This window comes from Palaemon carinicauda, chromosome 29, assembly GCF_036898095.1.
Source record: "Palaemon carinicauda isolate YSFRI2023 chromosome 29, ASM3689809v2, whole genome shotgun sequence".
Lineage (NCBI taxonomy): Eukaryota > Metazoa > Arthropoda > Malacostraca > Decapoda > Palaemonidae > Palaemon > Palaemon carinicauda.
In genome coordinates, this window is record NC_090753.1 from 95644226 (window position 1) to 95666437 (window position 22212).

At 40.5% G+C, this 22212-nt stretch overlaps 1 protein-coding gene across 1 annotated transcript in view; it reads right to left on the reverse strand.

Moving 5' to 3' along the window:
• Positions 1-20770, reverse strand: part of LOC137622380 (brahma-associated protein of 60 kDa-like) — a 23106-nt gene extending 2336 nt beyond the window's left edge. Inside the window, exons 1-9 of the mRNA XM_068352986.1 lie at positions 20612-20770; positions 17848-18032; positions 17610-17742; positions 16479-16577; positions 4238-4393; positions 2833-2976; positions 1202-1423; positions 838-1005; positions 488-661 (exon numbers count right to left, since the gene is read on the reverse strand). Coding sequence (XP_068209087.1) covers positions 488-661; positions 838-1005; positions 1202-1423; positions 2833-2976; positions 4238-4393; positions 16479-16577; positions 17610-17742; positions 17848-18032; positions 20612-20743 — 1413 coding nt within the window. The 5' untranslated portion in view covers positions 20744-20770. The remainder of the gene's footprint in view (positions 1-487; positions 662-837; positions 1006-1201; positions 1424-2832; positions 2977-4237; positions 4394-16478; positions 16578-17609; positions 17743-17847; positions 18033-20611) is intronic.
• Between the last annotated feature and the right edge of the window lie 1442 nt (positions 20771-22212).

A 22212-nucleotide genomic window follows, 5' to 3' on the forward strand; every position in this document is an offset into this window, starting at 1 on the left:
ACTGCCATTTCGTAAGTTCTGGTCATCAGAATACTTGGCAACTTTAACCACTCATGTTAATGCTGTCATATTACCCTATTTCGCTCTCATTATTTATCACCTGCCCTTACAATTTTATAATACAAAGAACTGTATTCTAAAAGTTTTATATCAGCTGTGATCAGATTGTGGAATGATCTTTATAATCAGGCAGTTGAATCGGCGGTACTTCAGAAGTTCAAACAGCGAAAAGTTTTGCGTTAAAAAGGTGACATAATTCATTGTTTATATATGACAGATCTATTTTAAAATTTTTACCGATCTTAAGATATTTTGTATTCACTATTCATTACAGCACTCTTACGTAGTTTATCGATTCTTATTTTTTTTCCTCACTAGGATATTTTCTCTATTGCAGCCCTTGGGCTTATAACATCCTGTTTTTCCAATTGGGGTTGTTGCTTAGCTAGTAATAATAATAATAATAGCATAAAGGTGTCAAACGTACCTGTGATATGAGCCACTTCTGTATGAACTGTTGAGGATCTTTGGCGAAGGACAGGTAGAACTCCCTGTTAGTCTTGAGAGAGTTAATCGTCTCAACAGTCTCGTGAATTTTGGTGTCCAGAGTCTGAATGTCTTGCTGACTGTTCGTACTCAGCAGGAAATTATTCATCTGCGTCTGTTGGGAAAAAATTGACGGGGAAATTAACAAAATTTAGATTGAACTAGGGCTATTACAACAAAAAGAAAACATTCCACGAAATAGTCCACAAGAGAAATGAAAACTAGCCAGAACTGTTCTGCACCAGATTTATCAAACCAGACCTACAAACCTCTCAGAGCGACTTCTCTTACCTTTAAATTGTCGTCCACTTCCACATCAATGTCGTAGCAGGAGGTCTTCTTCTGATCCGCCCCTTCGACGGATATGGTATGGTTGATTATGATGGGATCGGGGGGAAACAGGAGCTGACTTAAGCGACCAGGAATTTCAGCAAACTTCATCCTAGGCACGCCAAAGATCTGGAAAGTCATAATCTCTCATAAAATATACAAACTATCAATTAGCAACTAATTCACTGTTGTCCTTTTCTGGATACATTCTAGCCCAGTTAATCATTTTATTTTGTTCTCTAACAATGTATGGGTATTACATTAAGGAATTTTTCTAGTCCATAGAGTACCAACTACACACAACATACACATAAAAAACACCTACCTGTTCTAAATATTTATCACAATTGATGTATTCCCTCTCGTGGGCATCCTGTAACTTGTGCGTTTTGATGTACTGCCACAACGCCGTTATTATAACAGGCCGTGTCTGGGTGTGCACACCCAAGAGACGAGCTAACCTCGGGTCTAGTTTGAACTGGTGTGGTTGATAATCAAGCAGCAACAAAATTGTGCATCGGACATTCTTGTCCCCAGGGCGCTTAACCTGTCGACAGGAAAATCAATTGTGTTTAAGAACCTACATAGAAAACATGGAATTGATTTAGTAAAAGAATCAAGCTTTTGGTAAGGCAAAAGATTCAAGCTTTTAGTAGGCAAAAAATTAAAGCTTTTGGTAGGCAGAAGATTCAAGCTTTTAGTAGGCAAAAGAATCAAGATTTTAGTAGGCAAAAAAAAAATTCAAGATTTTGGTAGGCAAAAGATTCATGCTTTTGGTAAGCAAAAATCTAGCTTTTGATAGGCAAAAAATTAAGCTTTTGGTAGGCAAAAGATTCAAGCTTTTGGTAAGGCAAAAGATTCAAGCTTTTGGTAGGCAAAAGATTCAAGCTTTTGGTAAGCAAAATATTCACGCTTTTGGTAAGGCAAAAAAATTCAAGCTTTCAGTAGGCAAAAAATTCAAGCTTTTGGTAAGCAAAAAATCAAACTTTAGGTAGGCAAAAAATTTAAGCTTTTGGTAGGCAAAAGATTCAAGCTTTGGGTAGGCAAAAGTTTCAAGCTTTTGGTAGGCAAAAGATTTAAGCTTTTGGTAGGCTGGATTAAAAAACAATATATCATTAAAAGGTGATTCAAATGCTAGCATAATTTTGGCTTATTTACCAGACAAGTGGAACACAAACCTATGGGCAATGTTGAATTAAAAATCCAATCCAAGAATACAGGTTCATCTCTGTTGAATTAAAAAAGTCAATCCTAGTACAGAGGTTGACTGGTTTTTCAAAAGAAGTGTTTTACATTACCAATAGAAGACATGTCATGGATAGACAAACCTTTTCATATTTCGTTTTATAATCATTAGCTTGAATAAGACCAAGCCTTTTAATTAATTTAAGATATCAAACAATACAGCACCATATACAAATATAAATATTTTTTATTTCTTAATAGTGTCCATCTTTAATGACTGTCAAACCTTTACCCACATTTTAAAATATTTCCAATAAATTTTTCAACCTCAGTTTGTCAGCTCATGCAAGTGTCAAAAGATACTAGTAACCTCGCACTTTCTAAGGCTTCAAGACTTAAAACATTCATACAAGCAACAATGAAAACTATAAACATAAGCTTGAACCAAGACAAAGTAACATGTGGAAAGTTTCCTAAAAAGTTATAGATCCTAAAGTAATAACTTCCATTTCTAAAAAAAAAAAAAAAAAAGTATTTCATATTAGTGGTTAAAATCTTCATTTAACACAAGACTTAAATCTCCAACAACAAGAGCATTAACATTCCTAAAAGAGCAAAGTGCACTAAACTTAAAAATAAAGAACATTGTCAAGAATATGTAGTGGTTTGCGGACTGTGGCTAAATCTAGCACTCAGACTGTCTAGAGTCCGAATGCTAACCACACACCAACGTTCACTACAACATGTCCCTCTTTACACAAATAAACTTACCTGAAAACCATCAGTTTCTTGTGTAGTTGTTGTTCGATGCCACTCCACAAGGTGGTTGTCTGGCCCGTACAAATCTTTATCCAACTCTATGACCAGAGATTTGAAAAAAGACGAGAATTTACGCTTCAACTTACTGGGATCGTTCTGGAAAGAGGAGGACAACAAAATGAGCAGCAGTTAGCTACCTGCATGGATATTTAGTATCGTAATTGAAAGGCCTTTACCATGTTATATCCAGTGACTGAGTAACCACCATATTGTTGCTGTTTTTATATGGTAAAATAACATGAGAAATTTCACGACAAATAGTTACAAAATTCAGGCATCTATAGGAAAATTATTACAGTATTTCTGCATAAATGAGTCACATTTAGACGCACACAGAACTCGATCATATGAATTTATCTTAAATGATGACTGAAAGCGTAGACAGAAATGATTATAGAGGACACAAAAAGGATGACTAAAGAAAATTAGTACCGACTACAGTGGATGATGCAAGATAATTCACTGCTGTGATGAAACTACCTCTCTTCTCATGCAATTCATGAGGTATCAAGCAAAGTAATATCATTAATCCTCCATTAGTAATATGAATTACTCTATAACTTAAATAAAAAACCATGCCCTGTCCGTTGATCTTGGGTATTAAAATCCTCAATTATATGCGTTTGTATATTTGAAAATAGCAGGTGCTTTCACACTTTTTTCAAAGTGCCTCTTCAGCTAAAGAATGCAAAAGCTCCTGCTATTTTCAATAGCCAATGAATTACTCTCCCGGTACTTTCAGTTATATGTATTCTTCCAGTTCAATAATAAACTTTCAAATCCCCGAATAAAAAAAAAGTGAGCATAACTTTACTTTTTTTCCTTTTCCAACTACCTTGAGAAAATATAGATTTTGTACAATGTCAGCTTGCTAATATTCCAACACTGAGTCGTGCAGTGGGGGTCCAATTTACAGGTGGGAGAAATATAAGTGGTAGCAGAGGTTTTTTGTTAATATCATTATCACTTACTAAGCTACAACCCTAGTTGGAAAAGCAAGATGCTATTAGCCCAGGGGCTACAACAGGGAAAATAGCCAAGTGAGGAAAGGAATCAAGGAAAAATAAAATATTTTATGAGTAACAACAAAATAAATATTTCCTATATAAACTATAAAAACTTTAAACAAAACAAAAAAAAGAGAAATAAAATAGAATAGTGTGCTCGAGTGTTCCCTCATTGGTTTACATTTCACCTATTCCCTTGAGCCTCTTTTCATCCTACTATCTACCTTCTTAAAAGTGGTCTTGATGCTCGAGTTTATAATGATAAATGTGAATGTACTAATGAACATGTGAACTAACAACAGATAGTGCTGGAAGAGTTCAATAATAGACAGAAGCTTGAAGAGACCAACCTTATGATCTTCCAACAGTCTCCCCTCAACACGCAATTCCCAGGAGGCCACCGAAGCATCGTCTCCTTCGGTGCCCTCCGCTCTAGCTGGATAAAATGTGTTGGAGATGAAAATTCGTAGCTTTTTCTTCACCTTCATCGGTCTTTTGAGGGCTTCCTGTCGGGAAAAAATGCAAGTTATTTACACACAGTATTGGCAAAAATTCATTAAATCCATCCATATACCAAGGCACTTCCCCCAATTTTGGGGGGTAGCCAACAACAAACAAATGAAAAAAAGGGGACCTTTCCTCTCTACGCTCCTCCCAGCCTGTTCTACGAACCCAGGCCCTGAGGTACAAATTCATTAATCTAATACTTTTGATGTTCTATGAATATGTAGAACATCAAAAAATTTTATTTTCATTAGTAAAATAAATTTTTGAATATACTTACCCGGTGATCATATAAGCTGTCAGCTCTGCTGCCCGACAGAAAAACCTAAGGACAAAATACGCCAGCGATCGCTATACAGGTGGGGGTGTACATCAACAGCGCCATCTGTCGAGCAGGTACTCAAGTACTCCATGTCAACACAGAACCAATTTTCTCCTCGGCCCACTGGGTCTCTATTGGGGAGGAAGGGAGGGTCCTTTAATATATGATCACCGGGTAAGTATATTCAAAAATTTATTTTACTAATGAAAATAACATTTTTCAATATTAAACTTAGCCGGTGATCATATAAGCTGATTCACACCCAGGGGGGTGGGTAGAGACCAGCATTATATGTTTACATTTAAGAGCTAAGTATTTTGTATTTCATTTTAGCAGTTATTCAAAATAACAAACAAAATAAATAAGTACCTGGTAAGGAAGTCGACTTGAACAATTACTCTGCCTTTTTAAGTACGTCTTCCTTACGGAGCCTCGCGATCCTCTTAGGATGCTGAGCGACCCCTAGGATCTGAAGTATCAAGGGTTGCAACCCATACAACAGGACCTCATCAAAACCTCTAATCTAGGCGCTTTTCAAGAAATGACTTTGACCACCCGCCAAATCAAGTAGGATGCGAAAGGCTTCTTAGCCTTCCGGACAACCCAAACACAATAATAAAACATTTCAAGAGAAAGATTAAAAAGGTTATGGAATTAGGGAATGTAGTGGTTGAGCCCACACCCACTACTGTACTCGTTGCTACGAATGGTCCCAGAGTGTAGCAGTTTTCGTAAAGAGACTGGACATTTTTAAGATAAAAAGACGCGAACACTGATTTGCTTTTCCAATAGGTTGCGTCGATTATACTTTGCAGAGATCTACTTTGTTTAAAGGCCACGGAAGTTGCGACAGCTCTAACTTCGTGTGTCCTTACCTTCAGCAAAGCTTGGTCTTCCTCATTCAGATGGGAATGAGCTTCTCGTATTAACAGTCTGATAAAATAGGATAAAGCATTCTTTGACATAGGCAAAGATGGATTCTTAACTGAACACCATAAAGCTTCAGACGGGCCTCGTAAAGGTTTTTAAATAGAACTTAAGAGCTCTTACAGGACATAAGACTCTTTCTAGTTCATTTCCAACCATACGATAAGTTTGGAATATCGAACGATATTGGTCAAGGCCGAGAAGGCAGCTCGTGTTTGGCTAGAAAACCAAGATGTAGAACATGTAGCCGTTTCGGATGAGAATCCGATGTTCTTGCTGAAGGCATGAATCTCACTGACTCTTTTAGCTGTGGCTAAGCATATCAGGAAAAGAGTCTTTAAGGTGAGATCTTTCAGGGAGGCTGATTGTAGCGGTTCGAACCTGTCTGACATAAGGAATCTTAGTACCATGTCTAAATTCCAACCAGGTGTAACCAAACGACGCTCCTTCGTGGTCTCAAAAGACTTAAGGAGGTCCTGTAGATCTTTATTGTTGGAAAGATCTAAGCCTCTGTGACGGAAGACTGATGCCAACATGCTTCTGTAACCCTTGATAGTGGGAGCTGAAAGAGATCGTTCTTTCCTCAGATAAAAGAGAAAGTCAGCTATTCGAGTTACAGAGGTACTGGTCGAGGATACGGATACTGACTTGCACCAGTTTCGGAAGATTTCCCACTTCGATTGGTAGACTCTAAGGGTGGATGTTCTCCTTGCTCTAGCAATCGCTCTGGCTGCCTCCTTCGAAAAGCCTCTAGCTCTCGAGAGTCTTTCGATAGTCTGAAGGCAGTCAGACGAAGAGCGTGGAGGCCTTGGTGTACCTTCTTTACGCGTGGCTGACGTAGAAGGTCAACCCTTAGGGGAAGTGTTCTGGGAACGTCTACTAGTCATCGAAGTACCTCGGTGAGCCATTCTCTCGCGGGCCAGAGGGAAGCAACTAGCGTCAACCTTGTCCCTTCGTGAGAGGCGAACTTCTGCAGTACCTTGTTGACAATCTTGAACGGAGGGAATGCATATAGATCTAGATGTGACCAATCTAGTAGAAAGGCATCTATGTGAACTGCTGCTGGGTCCGGGATTGGTGAGCAAAATATTGGGAGCCTCTTGGTCATCGAGGTTGCGAAGAGATCTATGGTTGGCTGGCCCCAGGTGGCCCAAAGTCTCTTGCATACATCCTTGTGGAGGGTCCATTCTGTTGGAATTATTTGTCCCTTCCTACTGAGACAATCTGCCATGACATTCAAGTTGCCTTGGATGAACCTCGTTACTAGTGAAATGTCTAGACCTTTTGACCAGGTGAGGAGGTCCCTTGCGATCTCGTACAATGTCAGAGAGTAGGTCCCTCCTTGCTTGGAGATGTACGCCAAAGCCGTGGTGTTGTCCGAGTTCACCTCCACCACTTTGCCTTGAAGGAGAGACCTGAAGCTTTTCCAGGTCAGACGTACTGCCAGTAGCTCCTTGCAGTTGAAATGCATTGTCCTTTGACTCGAGTTCCATAATCCCGAGCATTCCCTACCGTCTAATGTCGCACCCCAGCCTACGTCCGATGCGTCCGAGAAGAGAACGTGGTTGGGAGTCTGAACAGTCAGGGGGAGACTCTCTCTAAGGTTGATATAGTCCTTTCACCAAGTCAGACAAGACTTTATCTTTCCGGAAACCGGGATCGAGACCGCTTCTAGCGTCTTGTCCTTTTTCCAGTGAAAAGCTAGATGGTATAGAAGAGGACGGAGGTGTAGTCTTCCTAGTGACACAAATTGATCCACGGATGACAGTGTCCCTACCAGACTCATCCACAGCCTGACTGGGCAGCGTTCCTTCTTCAGCATCTTCTGGAAGGATAGCAGGGCTGGGGGTTGATCGTCTTGTTCAGCAACGTCCTCATCAGAGGGTTCCTCATCCGAAACTGATGAGGAAACGGCAACGGAGTGGGCAACGTCTGACTCGCTGAATCCGGTCGCACTGGTGGATGCGTGACGGAGCCGGACGCAATATCATGGCACTGCAGCACAGTCTGTGAACTGTCAACAACCATGGGTGCGCGAGGAAGTACAGCGTCAACCCGAACTGTCTAGACTGTCTGGGTTGTGCAGTCAACACCCTACCGGGTTGCTGAGGTTGACGCACTGCGTCACAACAAGTCACCTCTGCTGGTTGTTGAACGTCTTCCTAGTGACACACTGAACGTCAACAACCACCTCCGAGCGTCGCTTAACGTCAACGTGCGACTGGCAACCCACACTGGGTCGCATCGGTGGAGGAACCACCTCAACTGGCAGACGCGAGTAGGATACCTCAGCGTCAACAGGGCGCACAACCAACCGGTTGGAAGGTTGTTGGCCAGAAGGTTCTTCTCCGCATTTAAGTCCTCTATCAAGGACACAAGCTTGGACTGCATGTCTTGCAGCAAAGCCCATTAGGGTCTACGGGAGCAGGTGTGGCAACAGACGGGGTTAGCGACTGAGGCGGAACCATTTACCATCCCTGGAAGCCTTGTTATGTGTGACATAATAGTACAGCAAAACTTCAAAGGCTCGACAAAAGTGAGAAGTTGACCTGTAAACAACTTGGAGCGTCTCCTGGCTAGGCGCCAGGGCGAGTCTACCAGAATTGAGAAGTCCATCTGGGCAGAGGCAAGAACTCCCAAGCCGAGAACTTCTCTCGTGTCCTATCAGACTCTCGCTCTATAAGCCAGTTTAAAAGAAGGGAAATCAAAGGCTGTATCCCTAAAACTCCTCCTGGTGCAAAAACCAGTCGCCTAGCCAACGTAACGCTCTCTAGGAGAGCGAGAGAGCACTAGCTTAACAACAACGGCTTCGAAGTAGCTAGGCCTAGTGTAAGTTCTGACGTTAGGCGAACGAGGAGCAGCAGTTACAAGATCTGGACGAAGATCCTTAAAAAAATCATCATGATTTAATTAAAGTCCATAGGAGGCTAAGCAGCTTAAGGCTCCTCTCCAAATGACAGAGTCCTCAAAGGAATATCAGTAGGAGGGAGAACAGCACTTTCTCATCTACAGGAACCTTGTCCGATAAAAGCTAGGTTATCTCAATGAGTCTCTCACTGGTGCATTAGTAGCAGACCAGAAGGCAACGTCATGTAACTGCTTGACAGTCTGTGAACTGTCAACAACTGAACTGTCAACCACAACAGGTGCGTGAGGACATACAGCACTGGTGCATTAGTAGCAGACCAGAAGGCAACGTCATGTAACTGCTTGACAGTCTGTGAACTGTCAACAACTGAACTGTCAACCACAACAGGTGCGTGAGGACATACAGTGTTCACTCGAGACTGCTTTGACTGTCTATACTGAGCAGTCAAAACAACTCTAGAATGCGGAGGTTGACGCACCGCGTCAAAACACGGCAACTAAACTCCACCCTCCTGTTGTTGTGGTAACACGCGAACGTCAACGGAGGGTTCCGTGCGTCGGTGAACGTCAACATGCGTCTGGAAGGGTCGACTGCGCATGGGTGGTGGAACTCTCACAGCTGGAGTGCGGGAGCAGGTAGCCTCAGCGTCTACTGGACGCACAACCGTGGTTGGTTGTAGGCTAACGGGTGCAGCGTTAACCTTCTCCGCACGATACTCCTGCATAAAAGAAGCTAACTGTGTCTGCATAGACTGTAGCAAAGACCACTTAGGGTCTACAGCAGCAGGTGCGGCAACAGACGGTGTTACTGCCTGTTGCGGTACCACTTTGCCTCTCTTAGGAGGTGTGCAGTCGTCGGAAGACTGCAGCGAGTCCGAACTGACCCAGTGGCTACAACTGGGCCGTTGAACTTGCACGGAAGGGACCGACTTGCACTTAATAAGCTGCGAGACCTTGGTCCATGGTTTCTTACGAGAAACCTCTTCCACAGACGAGAAATAAATAGGCTCTCTCGTCTTTGTGTGGGTGGGGCGATCTTGGGTAGATACGCCCGAAACCACGGAGGGAAAACGTCTGTTCGTTGATCAAGGCCTGACGAACCCATAAGTCGTTCGACATTACTTCTCCCCTGGGCTTGGGAGCTTGCAAGAGGTCCCGGACTAGGTGAACGACAGGCACGAACAGACGAACCCTCGGACGCAACACTGTAACACTTGCGCATATCACTTTATCACTTCGATTTTCTGTTTTGCACTAATTTCACTGAAATCGAAACTTTTACTGATTTCTACCTGAAACACGCAATTCTACCCTTCATTAAAAGGTAGTAATTGCGAAATCAGTCGTATAATGCAGCACATTAATACTAGCAAAAAACAGAAAACATATATAAAGCTAAAAATTCAGTGGCTGGGAAAGAGACTAAACACTAGTTCAAATAAACTACGTTTACAATCTCTCACCGCACATAGCCTGGGGACAAGAATAAAACCCTAGAAACGTTTTACCTTCTTCCCCGTACAGCGACTAGGGAGGAGAGTAACACGAGAACAACGTTACCCGCTTGAACGGAACGTTTTCTCTCCTCTCTCTCCCTCCGTCTCTATCTCTCTCTCTCTTTCTCTCTTGATTTCGCACCTAAGAGAAGAGCCCAATTATATATCGTCAAAAAAACATGTTATTTGACTAAAAGGAACAAACTGAAAGGTTTTCCAAATAAAAAGTTCCTTTAATTTAGAATTTAAAACATTTAAGTTAAGAAAGAATGAACGAAACGTCAGAAACGATTTACTCTTACTGCAAAGTGAAACCGTGATACTCTCTCTCTATCGTAACGATAGAGCGCATGTTGAACGTCCTGAACGTCAACAACTGCGTAGTCTAAAAACTAAACGTTAGTTCATCTTTGAAAACAGTACGAAGACTATCAAAGAGATTCTTTCATAAAACATTAAATTTAAAAAGTTTTAAATTCTTTAAAGGCTAACGGGCTCAACGTTGATTAACTTCGGTTCCAATTTCGGACCGCCTACTATAAGGAAAGGTCGCATATAAACAAAACATAAAAATTTATTTTTATATGTTTATAATAAATGGAAAGTTAATCGAAGAGGCCTAATAAAGGCGGAGAGATATAAAATATGTGGATCTATAACGTGTTAAGCAAAATTACTAAAAACCTAAACACACTTCCTTCTAAGGGAAGGGTCGGCCATTGAAAAGTGAAAGAGAGTCCATACTCTCTTTGTCACCATAATTAAATCTATCCAAAACGAGTTCAAGTTTTGAGATGAAGATAAAACACCTGCATAGCGAAAGCTCAAAACTAGAAATGAGTACTTCACCAAATAGTTGTGAAAACAAATCCAGTTAGTAACAGCGTATTTAGTAGCTCTTGCCAGTGGCACGACAGAGAGAAAATTGGTTCTGTGTTGACATGGAGTACTTGAGTACCTGCTCGACAGATGGCGCTGTTGATGTACACCCCCACCTGTATAGCGATCGCTGGCGTATTTTGTCCTTAGGTTTTTCTGTCGGGCAGCAGAGCTGACAGCTTATATGATCACCGGCTAAATTTAATATTGAAAATATTAGATTAATGAATTTGTACCACAGGGCCTGGGAGATCATTCAGCAACCATGCGTAACTGGGCAAACTTTCCCCAGTTGCATCATAAAGTAAAGGTTAAGATGTTGGGCAGCAAGATGGAAGAAAGGATGCAGGAATGGAGGTATTGTAGAGGGCTAAAATTTGAATGCAACTAGATGAAAATATGGTACAAAGTCCCTTAAATTAATGCCTACAATACATAGCTTAAGGTGCACTGAAGGTATACTTTAATTGGTAATAAGATAATATGAAAATCGGTTTTTTCAAGCAATTCATATTTTCCCAACGACACAAACCTGAGTCCCTAAACCCTCTGAGCCCCTACCAGTCATCCAGGGGAACCTCCCCTTTTTATTTTAATATTTGACTTGACTCATCCCTACCCAAACAACTGTACAAGACAAGGCTTTACAACTTTACTTATCATACACCTTATTAAATGTCTTTATTTGACATATGTAACATATTTTGAAAATTTTTTATATACAGTGATGCCTCAGGATACGAAATTAATCCGTTCAGGATGCGGTTTCGTATCCTGATATTTTCGTATCCTGAGTCGCGTTTTACATGTAAATAGCCTAATCCGTTCCAAGCCTTATAAAAAGTCACCTTTTCTTTCATAAACACGCTAAACTGTAGTAATAAACATGCAATGCAGCCATTTCTATCATTCAATAATTAACACAACCGTTAAAAACAGCCTAATCCATTCCAGAAACCACTATGAGATTATTCAATAATGTAGTTATAGCCAAGTTATCCCCCCCAAGCCCAAAGAAAACGGTCCGTTTTCTTTACTACTGTATAAAAGTTACGGTACTGTATGTACGTAAAGAATTTAGATCAGTGAAGGTGTATTGTTACCTGTACGTACACCTAAATTAATGATTGATACCTGTACACTCTGAAAAAAGGTTACAGTTAATTAGTGTAACAAAAAAGTTGAAACTTACCTTTTGATTGAGACGATGTCCGATAGCGAAGTCGCGGCAGAGGAGGATGGCATAAGGCAGAAAACGTAACAAGTGACAGACTACGTACAGTAATTTACACACTTAAACTTTACGAAATAAAAAAATGGCAGAAATAATTAACACTTAACATTACGTATGGAAAACTATAAAATGAAAGAAAAAATTACTTTAACACTTAACGGTAACATAAAACTTAAAATTGAATTTTTATTTTGCTTTTATATAACTTTACGTTTTTCTTATTTTCTAAATCTCTTCTACTTCTTCATCACTTTCTTTTTTCTGTTTCTTTTCTTTACTTTCACCTTCTAATTCTTCATCCCTTCCTCTTTTCTGTTTCTTTTCTTCACTTTCACCTTCGTCTTGGCCTACTAATACCGCTGGCCTCTTTAATAAGAAACTATCCATTGAAGCTTGTTTCTGCCTACTTTTCAACACATTTCTTAAATGCGTTAGGCAAACGTCATTGCAGTGTTGAAGCGCACGGCTGGTATAAACTTTTTCTGGATGTTCCTTTTCGACGTACAGTAGTCTGCCATATTATGGAAACATGCAAGTATTTCCTTGATGTCTGCCGTTTTCAAAGGTGCAACATCCTCCTCATCACCGCTAGAGAGCTGCTCTTGAAAATCACTCATTTGCATCGTCTCCAACTCCTTCAAGTCGTCCGTCGGCAACTCCTCGTGGTGCTCCTCGATAAGTTCATCGATATCTTCCGCGCTAACTTCCAGCCCCATGGACGTACCAAGATGTACGATGTCAGCCACCTCAGACTGCTGAATTGGTTCATGATCGTCAACGATCTCGGCTTCTCCTCCAGGCTTCCCGAACCCCTCGAAGTCTCGTGCAGAGACAGCATCAGGCCACAGCTTCCTCCAAGATGAGTTTAGGGTACGCCTCGAAACTTCCTGCCAAGCGAGATCGATGAGTTTGAGGCATATCACGATGTTGAAGTGATCTTTCCAAAATTCACGCAGAGTGAGGTTTGTACTCTCTGTGACTTGGAAACATCTCTTGAAGAGATGCTTCGTGTACAATTTTTTAAAATTAGAAATAACTTGCTGGTCCATGGGCTGGAGGAGAGGGGTGGTGTTAGGCGGTAGATACAGGACCTTTATGAAGGAATACTCGGCCAGAAGATATTCCTCGAGGCCAGGAGGGTGAGCTGGAGCATTGTCCAACACCAGCAGACATTTCATAGGGAGGCGCTTTTCTTCCAAATATTTTCGGAGAGTCGGACCGAAGCAGACATTCACCCAATCAATGAACAGTTGCCTCGTTACCCAGGCTTTTGCATTCGCCTTCCACATCACGGGAAGGTTCTCCTTAATGACTTTGTGGGCTTTGAAGGCTCGGGGATTTTCTGAATGATACACCAGCAGGGGCTTTATCTTGCAGTCCCCACTGGCGTTTGCACAAAAAGCAAGGGTAAGCCTGTCCTTCATAGGCTTATGTCCGGGTAGCCTCTTCTCCTCCGCCGTGATGAACGTCCGACGAGGCATTTTCTTCCAGAAAAGCCCAGTTTCGTCGCAATTGAAAACTTGCTGCGAACTGTTGCCTTCCTGCAGAGTCAACTCGTCGAACGTTTTAACAAAGGCTTCGGCGGCCTTCGTGTCCGAGCTGGCTGCCTCCCCATGCCGTACCACTGAATGGATGCCAGTCCTTTTCTTGAACTTCTCGAACCACCCACGAGAAGCCTTGAACTCTGGGGGTTCCTGCTGGGATGTTCCTTCTCCTGCTCCTTCTTCGGCCTGAGCACGCACGAGATCACCGAAAATGGCGGAGGCCTTCTGGCAAATTGTAGTCTCAGTGATGGTGTCTCCTGAGATCTCTTTGTCCTTGATCCACACAAGAAGCAGCCTCTCCATCTCGTCATGCACGTGCGTTCTCTTGTTGGAGAAAATAGTGACGCCCTTAGAAGGTGTTGCTGCTTTGATGGCCGCCTTCTGCTTCAGGATGGTGCCTATCGTAGACGGATTTCGGCCATACTCCTTGGCGATCGCACTTAAACGCATGCCAGACTCGTACTTTTTAACGATTTCAAGTTTCGTCTCCATCGAGAGCATCGTCTTCTTCTTCTTTCCTTCGGCAACATTCTTGGGACCCATGGCTACAGTAATACGTAATATAATACACTACGTAACGTTATATACAGTCTATGTATAGTAAACACTAATACAGTACAGTGCACAGTAACGAATGTTTATTAACGATAACACGTGGCGTACGAATGTACTGTACAGTATATTAACACTAAGTCAAACAAGCGAAAGCACACAATGTCTGTTAACGATACCGCGGTCGGAACGAAAAGAGAGAGAGAGATGAACGCCCGTGCATAGGCAAGCTGGGATAGCTGCCGACCAATAGGAAAGCAGGATCTTATGGCGTCAGCTAGCGTCTGAGTAGGGAGATAACCAATGGGTGAGCGGGAGGCTATAAGCGAGTCTACCCAAGTTCAAAGTCAGGCGGCGCGCGCTTTTTAAAATTACTCTCGGCGAAGAGTTGGGATCTCGTAAGGTTTTCGTATCCTGAAATTTTATCCGTATCCTGGGGCATAAAAATCTTTGAATCACTTTTCGCATCCTGAATTTTTCGTAAGCAGAAACTTTCGTATCCAGAGGTATCACTGTACGAAAATAATAAAATCAAGAGGAAAAATTGGCGTGCATGTCATTTGGCAACGTGGGAAATACCGAACTTACACTCGACATATATTACATCTTATGGCGATCAAAGGGGTAATAGCAGTATGAATTTAGCTGCTAAAATTCATAACGAGGTGTAGGTAGTTACTGGAAGTAACGGGGGACGACCAAGGCCAATCCCAGCTCACTGAGTAGCCACTTTGACCTTCACATAGGACTTGCAGGATAGAGACAGCTTTGTATATTTAGGATAAATTCACATTACTTCTAAAAATTTGATTTGTTCTTTCACATATAAAAACCTTTGTCCTTTAATAGATTTATACTTATGGGGAGGAAGCTCCTATAACCAATTTGGCTGATTTAAAATCCTGATATGTCAGACCACTCATACCTAAGGATGAGAAAAAGTGCTAATTCTAATAAACCACCTAGGTAGGTAATAGGTTGGCCAGGGCACCAGCCACCAATTGAGATACTACTGTTGGAGAGTTATTGGGTCCTTTGACTGGCAAGACACTACTATATTGGATTCTTCTCTCTTGTTATGACTCATTTTCCCTGTCCTAACACATACACCCAACAGTTTGGCCTATTCTTTACATTCTCCTCTGTCCTCACACCTGACAACACTGAGATGTAGACCCTAGCCGTGTCATCATCTGTAGAGAGTTTAGGGTTCCCCGAGGAGACAGAATACCAGCTTCTCTAAGGGAAGCAGATAATGTGACTTGGCTCTGGGGTTGCCCCAAAGTTAAATCCATGTCGTGATCCTTTTCAACTTTGTCTCACAAAAGAAGGGAGGCAGAGAATGCTCAGAGGCAAGACTACCAGAAATAGAAAGGAGAGACTGAGCGGATTCTTAGACTTCGAGAAAAACCCTGAAGGAGAAGAATCTCACTAAGTCTTCTTCCTTTTCTTGTCATACTCTAGCTACTGGGAGGACAAACAATCCTTCGCCATACTCGAGCCACTGGGAGGACAACCACTCCTTACACTACTCACAGGGCGTGGTGACTGCCTGCAGTTATGAACCCTGCAAGAAGGGTACAAAGAATGGGGATCTATTGGTTCTACTCACAAAGGTTACACACCTATGGCCAGGAACCCCTGGCCTAGATTGCATGCCCGCATGTGGTTTCTCCATTTGCCAAACACAAGATAATTTGAAATTAAAAGAAATGTGTAAAGAAGCCAAGATTGTTAACACCATTTTTTACTCAGTGGCTAAAATCAAAGTTACTATCAGTGAGCTGGCAGGGAAGCAGGGCTCTTGCTACATGCCGGTAACTACCTACAGCTTTTCTTCCAACTTTGCTGAAATCATACTCCTATTAAAAGACAAAGGTTCGTATTTGTGCATGAACTAGCATTTTCCTTGTACGTATTCCGACTGGCTCATGGCAGTTTGTAACCATCCTTGTTTTTACTGTCCTTTATGAATGTGAAGAGGATGACCAAACCTTTTGTGACCAAGATAGGTAACCTTAAAAACCCAGTCCCCAGTCCTGCACTACAGGCATGTTCCTCTTAGCCTTGTTTTTTTTTTTTTTTTGCATTTCCATGCTATCTTTCAAACATTACCCGACATAAAACATTTTGCATTAATTAAACTGGTTACTGAAAACTATAAGGAACTTTGTAACAGTAAACAAAATAACTACAGTATATGAGGATATCAAATCTTTTCACTAAATTCTGTTATGATAAGCATAAAATTGATAACCAACCAACCTGGATGTCTAGTCTCTTTCTCATAATTGTTGCATCTAACTTCCGCTCAAAGGCCAACAGATCCATATATGCCTGACTTTCTGGAACCAGGTCCCGCACCTGTGGGGGGGAAAAACAACAATGAAGACAGACAAATTCTTCCAGATTATTTATTATCATTAAATGGAAGAGATAACCAGCCCAATAAGTCAAGCTCGATTCTTAAGCAAAGTTTACATGGCCAAACAGTTCGCCAAAAGAGTGTTTGAAGTGATGTTAGAACGTATGAACGGGGTATTTGGTTATCGTACACGTTCGTCGAACGGCTCAAAGAAAATTTTCTCGCCCGACTTTTGTGGGTGGGGCTTCACTATCCACAAACCTTAGGCATTTGTGGCTGACTCCACCTCTTCGAGTCGTTTGACAACTGGGTTTGACGAACTGTTCGGCCGAGTAAAACCAGCTTTACAGAGGTGGCCCGATTGAATTTAGGACAAAAAAATATTATTTACTGTATATTAATGCTGAATAAATGAATAAAATAAAATATATGTTAAACATAATAGATAAAAATTAAATTGAGGTAAAAATCTGTGATAAGAGATATTTTCATCTTATCTACTGTATAATTTTTTTTTAAAAAGGTTAAAATCCTAAAAAGAAATTAACTGGGCTTCTTGGAAATGCTATAATGGTGGCAATGTCCTTTTAGCTAATCAGGGTCTTATAAATTACTGAAGGTGTAGTTGCATGAAATCTAATCACAAGAAAAGAAATTGAGAAAAATTATCCAATTACTTAGGCTGTAATTAAATTTAAATACAATACCATTTAATATTAACCAAATGATAGATATAAACCACATACCTGACATGCCTATAAATAATCACACAAATCTTACAATAAGAAACATGAAGACTTCTGTTACTCTAAAAAGCTCACCTATACTATAGGATACGTTTGGAATTCAACCTTTGAAACTCAAAAGAAAAATCAAAACTATTGGTTTATATTAAAAAAAATTATGGTAAAGACAGACCTTTACAAATTCATAAAACCATAAAATCATGAGATTTAAGATATATTGTCACAAATGGGGTAATTAATAGTCAGTCTCTCATGACCACTACTAAAACAGAACAAAGGAAGTACCTTTTGTGGTAGTATCTTTTCCGCGAGCTTCTTCTTTTTCTTCGAACTGCCGTGATAGTCGCTGGAAGCGCCACCCTGCCCTGAACTTGGAGGCTGATTAGCACTACCTGCCCCACCACCTCCACCGCCGCCACTGTTAGAAATTCAATTTGTTTTAGAATGTACGCATTGATCAAACCGTGGTTCTTCCAATAGCAAATGGGTAACAATGTTCCACACTCAAGGAAACGCCACCTACCCTTTAGAAGAACCAGAAGAAGCCGGGCGCTTTGAGCCAGGTGTTGACGGAACAGTCTGTCTGACCATTCCTCCCGAATACTGCTGGGGACCAGGTCCAGGAGGACGTGGCATTCCTCCTGCAGGGGTACCACCAGGCCCGCCCATACCTACAGGAGGGTACTGAGCTCTTTGCACATTCATTTGCTGTAAAATATATAACAGTATAGTATAGTTTTAGGGTGTCATTACAGCGATATCAAATATCATAAAGGCACTGAGAACTCCTAAATCTAAAAGCATATGTACTCATGTTCATGCAATAATAATATTATTATACAGTTAAAAACCTAGCATGGATTCAATTACAGTACAGCACTGTACTCGATGCTGCCTAAAGAATAATGTTGGTACAAACTAATAAGAACTTTTTACGTTACAATAGATAACAAGGAGTCTGCCATTCCCGAGTGGCCTTTAAACCTTAAAAAACTTATGGTGCCTCCCGCCACCGCACCTAACTTGGCCTACAGGGCTAATGTCACTGAGAATACTGGGCCATATTCTTTTAACCAACCTTGTATGCAGAGTCCTTGCCTGACCAGGCGTGCTTTGCTCATCATACCTAACCTGCCCCAAGTACCTGTCATATTCACTATACGGAATATCCTCAACTTACAAACTGTTTGTAACTTAAATTATTGGAGTTGAATTTTGTTATATTTTGGCAGAGGGTAGGCATAAACCATATTCCCATGCCTACAATTTCCACCAGCAAAAATCCACAAATACTGTACTGTAGTCCCGTTTCATAAAAAAAAAAATGAATTCCCGTTACTGCAAATATTGCTTAAATTACTATATTATACTATACAAATATATTTCCTCAAAAAGGCCCATAAAAAAAACAAAGGAAATATAAATGAAAAATTATATTTCTACCAATACTCATTGGTCCTTATCAACGTGTACGTTACACCTTTAAGAGGGCCAATGTGTATTGGTCGAAATATAGTGAATCATTTATGTTCACTTTGTTTCTTTTAAGGGCCTTTTTGAAGAAACATGATAAACTTTTCGATTACATTTATAAGTTAGGCATACAATATTATTTTATTATAGTATCTCATTACTCTATAACAGTATACAAACTTTTAATACAATATCCGAGATTTATGATTTCAGTTTTATTTTAGTTTGTATCTCCGAATGTTTGCAAGTTGAGGACCTTCTGCACTATGTCACAGTGCAAGGGTTGCAGTCTTTGCTGTCCACACTATTTCTAATCTCTGGTGAGGGTTCTAATTCTTGAGTTATGAATGCTCTCGATAGGATTAACACATTTAGCTACATGAAAACCTCTTGATATCTTGAATCACAAGGGAAAGGCCGTAATCATGCATGAGGCTACTTTATTAATTGACGATGTTATGTGGAGATCTGGTATCAAAAAAACTTATTTCTGTTGAGAAACTGTTCTACTGAAAGTCATCAAATTGCAGTATCGATTTTGATTACTGAAAGGAAAGCCCTAAATTTTTCCTACCTGATCAAATACTGAAATATTAAATCTAAAAAATTTTTCATGAAACTTATGATTTCTTCTCGTATAACACTTTCGGGATGTACGTATGAAGATAGTCATGTCAAGTAACTATTTCATTTTCAACACTACGAATGTTGCAGTCTCTGGGGGGTCGCAGGGGGCTAATGTCGAGTAAGTGAGAATGGGCACAGCCTGTAGGTTAGGTGGGGAAATTTAGGTTAGGTGTTTCAAGCAGGCGGGAGGTCCTGCTCTTGTTATACAAAGGCAATACACTTTCCACAAACTACGTAGACTAAAGCACAACAGCAGACCGCGGTACAGAAATAAGGGGTTGTCTGCAGATCAGCGGATGTCAGGCATACAGTATAGGATCTAATAACCAGTATAGTTTAGGATCTAGCAAGGGAATGATATGGAGGCGAAACCCTACCAAACTAAGTAAAGTTGCGGGGTGTATGTATGCTATCGACCACTTACATGTAAGATGACAGCCGACTAAGAATACGGTAGTGTAAGGGGAGTCGCAGGGGGCATAAGCCTCCCGGCCCGTTAGCTGTGTATGATAGCGACCACCTACATGTAAGATGACAGCTGACTAAGAATACAGCAGTGTAAGGGGGGTCGCAGGGGGTCGTAAGCCGCACCCCGGCCCGTTAGCTATGTATGATAGCGACCACCTACATGTAAGATGACATCCGACTAAGTATATGGCTGTGTCAGGGGCGTCACAGGGGGACGTAAACGCTCCCTGTTAGCTTTGTAGGTAAGGATACTCCTTGAAGGTTAGGTTAGGGGGAATGCTTAGGTTAGTTGATGTCCAACTTTTATGCACACGAACGGAACTGGCCGAGGATATACAAAGGCTCCAAAGTTGCTTTAGTCACCGGAATACTGACATCCTACCAAAAAACTCATAGGTTCCTACGAATCGTAAGCTAGCAATGGTTATCCTACAAATCCTTCCATCTTCAAATATCAAATGCTCCTTCGTTAGGATACAGGTTGGTCTTACTGTTCACATTCGTAATTTATCATCTGCCCACAAAAATTAATTCAGAACACGAAACACTAACCGATACTGACAAAAAATCAATAGGCAGAGGCCCAACATCACCAAAAGTCACTGAAAACTTGAACTACGGGAGAGGGAAAATGAGTGTAAACAAAGGCCAGATTCGTCCAACGGCTAGGTGGGGGTCAGCTTCTTAGGTCAACTAAGGCATTTCCTCTCTATACTTACTGGATATGTTTGTTGTGGATATCTCATAGGTGTTCCCTGGGTCCCTTGAGGAGGCCCAGGGTACCTTTGAGGGCCTGCATTGGGTGCTCCTGGAGGAGGCGGTGTGCCGGGATACGGAGGACGCGTCGCCATTTTTCCTAATGGTCGCTTACTTTAGTGATTTGAAAATGGATTATTTGACAGACCAATGCGGTCTTTTAATATAAATTCCGTTTATTCATAATAATTTGAATAAATATAGCCTTAATCATATTCTTTCATATTATATGATAATATATGTACTATTAATTATATTTCAAAATGTTATTAGCATTAGAATAGCAATAAAAAATATATATCATGGAGAGTGTATAGTTTTTTGCATGTTTGTATTCGAGATTGTTTACCTCAGCCCTCTGCGTTTGAGTTTAATCAGATTCTTTAATAATATATGATATTATATGTCATATTAATTCTATTTCAAAATGTCAGTAATATTAGAATAACAATAAAAAATAGCTATCATGGAAAGTGTATAGTTTTTTAATGTTTGTGTTCGAGATTGTTTACCTCAATCCTCTGCATTCGCGTTTCTAGGGACAATTATAATTTCATCAGTTTTTATATTCGACAATTTAGGTAATAGTAATGCTTATCATAACAAATTAAATTTAAATGATATTAAAGCAACAAACATATCAGCAAAGAAATTAAGGTTTCCAAAATAACTTACAGCAATTGAGGCTTGCAAGCAATTGATGTTTTACTATTAGATCGAGATAATTCATTGCAATGCAATGCGACACATAGAACGAGAGGAATGACAATTGTGATTGATATAAACTAATAAAATATTACGTATGATTACATGCCAGTATGGTGGTATATTTCGTCAACCTTTTCTTTATTTTGGACATGGTGTAAATTAGATGGAAACAAAGAAGAAGAATGATTACGCCCTAAGAATGCAGAGCCTTTTGTGGAAATATATATATATATATATATATATATATATATATATATATATATATATATATATATATATATATATATATATATATATATATATATATATATATATATATATATATATTATATAAACTAGGAATAATTAAATCTTATAATTCATCTAAATATTTGATCGATATATCTGATCCGATTTTTGCACATCTCTCTCTCTCTCTCTCTCTCTCTCTCTCTCTCTCTCTCTCTCTCTCTCTCTCTCTCTCTCTCTCTCTGAGTGTGTGTGTGTGTGTGTGTGTGTGTGTGTGTTTATCTTTGCTTTCGTTATTTCTCCAAATAACCCCATTGCCTCCATACTCCAACTTTCCCAATACTACGCCAGTCTTTATCTGAACCAGATCAGTAGCTTCAATGCATGAATTACTCAAAGAAATTTGCACCATTTCTTCTGTTCGTAGTTGCATTCCCTTTCTGGTCTTCTACTATATCTCTCATTTCTTTTTTTTTCATCATGTTTTAACATCTCAGTTCATACTCCATAGTGCAACTGACATTTTCTCCCCAGTTGAGTCTTGTTCTTCTGGCGCATGAATAAGATAGTAAGCCCTGTTGTGCTATAGTGACTAGTGACCAACTAAAGATGTAGCCCGATATATTAG